Source organism: Nicotiana sylvestris, chromosome 9, assembly GCF_000393655.2.
Source record: "Nicotiana sylvestris chromosome 9, ASM39365v2, whole genome shotgun sequence".
NCBI lineage: Eukaryota > Viridiplantae > Streptophyta > Magnoliopsida > Solanales > Solanaceae > Nicotiana > Nicotiana sylvestris.
The window spans coordinates 53,159,447-53,163,932 of record NC_091065.1 but is presented as its reverse complement, the minus strand read 5'-3'; the positions used below and the strand labels follow the sequence as shown (position 1 = coordinate 53,163,932).

General features: G+C 43.7%; 1 protein-coding gene across 1 annotated transcript; it reads left to right on the top strand.

Moving 5' to 3' along the window:
• Nucleotides 1-3,179: 3,179 nt before the first annotated feature.
• LOC138877588 (uncharacterized) lies at nt 3,180-3,590 on the top strand. The gene has a single exon (XM_070157211.1). It carries the CDS (start codon nt 3,180-3,182, stop codon nt 3,588-3,590), a length of 411 nt encoding a protein of 136 aa, XP_070013312.1.
• Nucleotides 3,591-4,486: the final 896 nt, after the last annotated feature.

Below are 4,486 nucleotides of genomic sequence, written 5' to 3'. Positions count from 1 at the left end.
TAATCAAAATTGTTTTATATTATGGAAAATTTTGAAAATCTCAAATTGTGTTTATCATTTACTTTTACATTTATTTCCCAAGAACTACGCTCGATTTGATTCATGCGGGGTCATGATACGTAGGCAATCTCCATAGGATTCAACCATAACCAAAAGAAAGAAAAAAAGTGATAAAAAAAAGAAGAGACGAAAAACAAGAGAGGAAAAGAAAAGAAAGGAGAGAGAAAATAAGAAACCATGAGAAGGAATCAAATGGCAAAGCAAGAGAGAGAAATGAGAGAATAAAAACAAAGAGAAATCAAGCAGAGAAAGGCAAGAATGAAAAAGAAAAAAGAGAGAGAGAAAAGAGAAGTTGCAAATGGAAATAAGGAAAAGCCGGGATGATGCAAGCAGCCGATCAAATGAATAATAGAAATGGTTAACTGCTTAGGTGCATTCACTCCTCAAATGTGCAGTTGCTTATCTGTTAAAGCCCTAATCGCTAACAAGTTTGTTATTGATGAAATTATAGTTCAGGCAGGTGGTTAGTTTGATTGGCATTCTGGCAAGTCACTCTTACAACACCCGGTCCAAAAACAAGCTGAACATGGCCAACCAGGAACTTGAGGCAAGTATTGTCGATCCGTCAAAAGAGGTGGAAGAATCGGAGGTTAATCTGAAAGATGAGTTGTATAAGTTGAAGCAGCACATGGCTAAAATGTACCAAGCATGGGCAAAAGGGCACCCACCGCCAGTTTACTCCGCCAATCCTGCTTTTATCCAGCCACTGGCTCAGCCCTAGGAACCTCCCACTGTGAATTTATCTCCGGCCTTTCCCCTCTACCAACAATGCTATGACACCACTTCCCATACATCACAAGCTCTACCACCCAAACAAGTCCCGTACCCTCCTCCACCGGTCACTCCTGTCTTTGTGGCACCCCCACCTGCTGCATTACACCGATCCTCCAGTGAGCCTCTATTCCAAACTCACGACAACCAGTATTACCCCTCGAAGCCCATTTTCAAGGTTCCCGAACCCTATTCCTACACTTCTCATTTTGACCTCCTTGCGGAAACCAAAAAACCATCTAAAAATCCCGAACAAGAGGAGATGTTCAGGAAAGTTAAAAGCCTGAAATAGTCATTCAGAGACATGCGGGGGTTGGGAGGTCAAGTAAGTGTGGCTTACAAAGATCTATGTCTATTTCCAGATGTGCAATTGTCGACAGGGTTTAAGATGCCCAAGTTTGATTTATATGATGGGCATGGTGATCCAGTAGCGCATTTGAGAGGTTTCTGTAGCAAAATAAGAGGAGCTGGTGGGAAAGACGAGTTGATAATGGCATGTTTCAGTCAAAGTCTAAGTGGTTGAGCGTTGGAGTGGTACACTCGGCAGGATCACGGAAGATGGTACACATGGGATAATTTTGCCCAGGCATTTGCTTGCCACTTCCAGTACAATCTCGAGATTATTCCGGATCATCTGTCTTTGACGAAACTTGAGAAAAAGCACAATGAAAGTTTTAGAGAGTATGATTTTCGTCGGAGAGAGCAAGCAGCGAAGGTTGACCCTCCAATGAAAGAAAGTGAAATGGTGGATTATTTTCTGCAGTCCTTAGAGCCTACTTATTACCGACATCTGGTATCGGTTATAGGCAAGTCCTTCAATGAAGTGGTAAAAATGGGCGGCATGGTAGAAGAAGGACTCAAGACAAACAAAATCATGAGCTATTCAGCAATCAAGGCAACCACCTAGGCCATTCAAAGTGGAACTGGGGGAGTAATTGGAAAGAAAAAGAAAGAGAATGTCGCAACAGTTGAATCAGGAGCTTGGTTCGGGCCCAGGGGTTCACCTCACCACTATCATCAGCCTCATCCCTACCACCAAACCTATCCCCATACCCCGTATAATCCACCCCAACACTACTACCCACCACCAGACCCCTATTTTTCTATCCACCATGCCCAAACATACAGCCAACCCCCGGCCCACGCACAATGGCATACGCCAGTCCCACAAAATACATACCCAGCTCCACAAAATGCCTATCCACCCCCAAGAGCCTACCGAAACCCTCCTGGATCAGGTTTCCGGCCCAACCAAGCATTTAAGAACGAAAGGCTGCAAAAGAAGAAAACTTTCACTCCATTGGGAGAATCCTATACCAGTTTGTTCCACAAGTTGAGACAATTGGGTATGCTGAGTCAGATCGAGCCAAAACTATCAAATCCTCCCCCGAGGAATCTTGATCACTCTGTTAGTTGCGAATATTGTTCTGGTGCTCCGGGTCACGACACAAAGAAGTGTTGGAAATTGAAAACAGCTATTCAAGAGCTCATTGATACTAATCGGATTGAGGTCCAAGCTCCGGAGGCGCCCAATATCAACCAGAATATGTTGCCGGCCCATCTTGAGACAAATATGATCGAGATAGTGCATAGGGGAGGGGAGCCCAAGAAGCCTTCACAGACCGTCATGATGATTCGGTCCAGTGAAGTTAGGCCGGTTGAAAAGCCAACAAGCGAGAAATTAGTGATCCAGTTGAGCGAGGAAAACAGTGAACCATCTGTAGTAGCCAAGAAGGGGACCCCAAGTGATGTGGCAATAAAACAAGAAAGAGCAAAAGTGGTTGTGCCAGGAGCGGCGATCAAGCCTGTTGTAATTGTGGAGGGTGCCCGCACAGACCCTGTCATTATCAAGCCGGCAACTTAATTATCGATAGTCAACAGCAAGGTGGTCCCATGGAATTATGAATGAGTGACAGTGACTTACAAGGGCAAAGAAATCAAAGAAGAAGTCTATGAGACCCATAGATTGACTCGATCGGGGAGATGCTTTGCCCCCGAAGAGTTAAGAAAAGCTAAAAACCTCCAAAGAGAACCTAGTGCTAGTGAAGAAAGTTGTGACCGAAAAAAAGGCAGAAGAGTTTTTGAGAAAGATGAAAGTGCAGGACTATTCCATTGTGGATCAGCTGAGGAAGATACCGACTCAGATTTCACTATTGTCATTATTGATCCATTCAGACGAGCACCATCGGGATTTGATGAAGATCCTGAATGAGGCCCACGTTCCTGACAAAATCTCAGTAAACCACTTGGAAAAGATAGCTAACAAGATATTTGAGGTAGACAGAGTCACTTTTTCTGATGAAGAGTCACCCGTGGAGGGTACAGAGCACAATAGAGCCCTCTATCTTATGGTGAAATGCGAAGATTCCGTGCTTACCCAGGTACTGGTCGACAATGGTTCCAGTGCGAACATTTGCCCTCTCTCCACTCTGAACAAATTGAAGGTGAATGATGAAAGAATTCACAAGAATAGTATCTGCGTTCGGAGATTCGATGGTGGAAGGAAAGATTCAGTCGGGGACATAATGCTTGAGCTTACAATAGGGCCAGTTGAATTTACCATGGAGTTCCAGGTGGTCGATGTGGCTGTTCCTTACAATCTGCTGTTAGGTCAACCCTGGATTCATACTGCAAAAGCGGTCCCGTCTACTCTGCATCAAATGGTCAAGTTTGAATGGGATAGAGAGGAAATTGTTGTGCACGGCGAGGATAATTTGTGTTCCCGCGATGATGCCATTGTTCCGTTCATAGAGTTTTAAGACGACAAAGGGCCATGGGTTTATCAGGTTGTTGACATGGTATCGGTAGAGAAAATTCCAGAAGGGAAGTGCGTTCCAACTCAGAGGGTAGCTGCTGCATCAGTCATGGTAGCCGTTGAAATGTTGAAAAATGATTTTATTCGGTCAAGGGCTTGGGTGCATCTCTGTAAGGTATCTTACAACCGGTGTCTCTCCCCAAAAACTTGGATACATTTGGTTTGGGGTTCAAGCCTACAGTTGCGGATGTGAAAAGAGCCAGAAAGTTGAAACAGAGGGCCTGGGTCCTCCCAAAGCCCATCCCGCGGCTCTCCAGATCATTTGTCAGGCCTGGCACCAAGAAACGCCCAGTAACAACAATTCCCAGTTCTGTGGTTGGTCCTGATAAAGAGTTGATTGAATGGTTCGAGAAGTTATTCGATGATGTGAACATGGTGGAAGCTGGAGAGGGTTCTAGCAAAGCGGATGTGAAATTTGTTGGGCCTAGTGCAAAGATTAACAATTGAGAAGCTACTTTTCTCCCCACCAGGAAGGAGTTTGGTAGTTTGTTTTGATTTTCTTTCAGTTTATCTGGATTATTCCAGAGTTGTAATTCAGATTCTGTGTTCCGTCCATTTGGATGTATAAACCTTGTTATCTTTCAATTTCAATGAAATGCAATTCCCCTTTTTCCTCATTCCTGACAGTCTTATTTTTGTTTTCTTTCTTCCTTGTACAGTTCTTTTTATGCTGGTTTCAATAACATGACATGCATGAGGAATCTTTGGCCCAGTGTTAAAATCCAATATAATTCTGAAATAGTAATTCAAGAAATAGAGTGTGATGATGAATCGGAATATGATGAGGAGGAGTCCTTTGAAGAGATTAGTAAAGAATTAAGCCATTTTGAAGAAAAACCC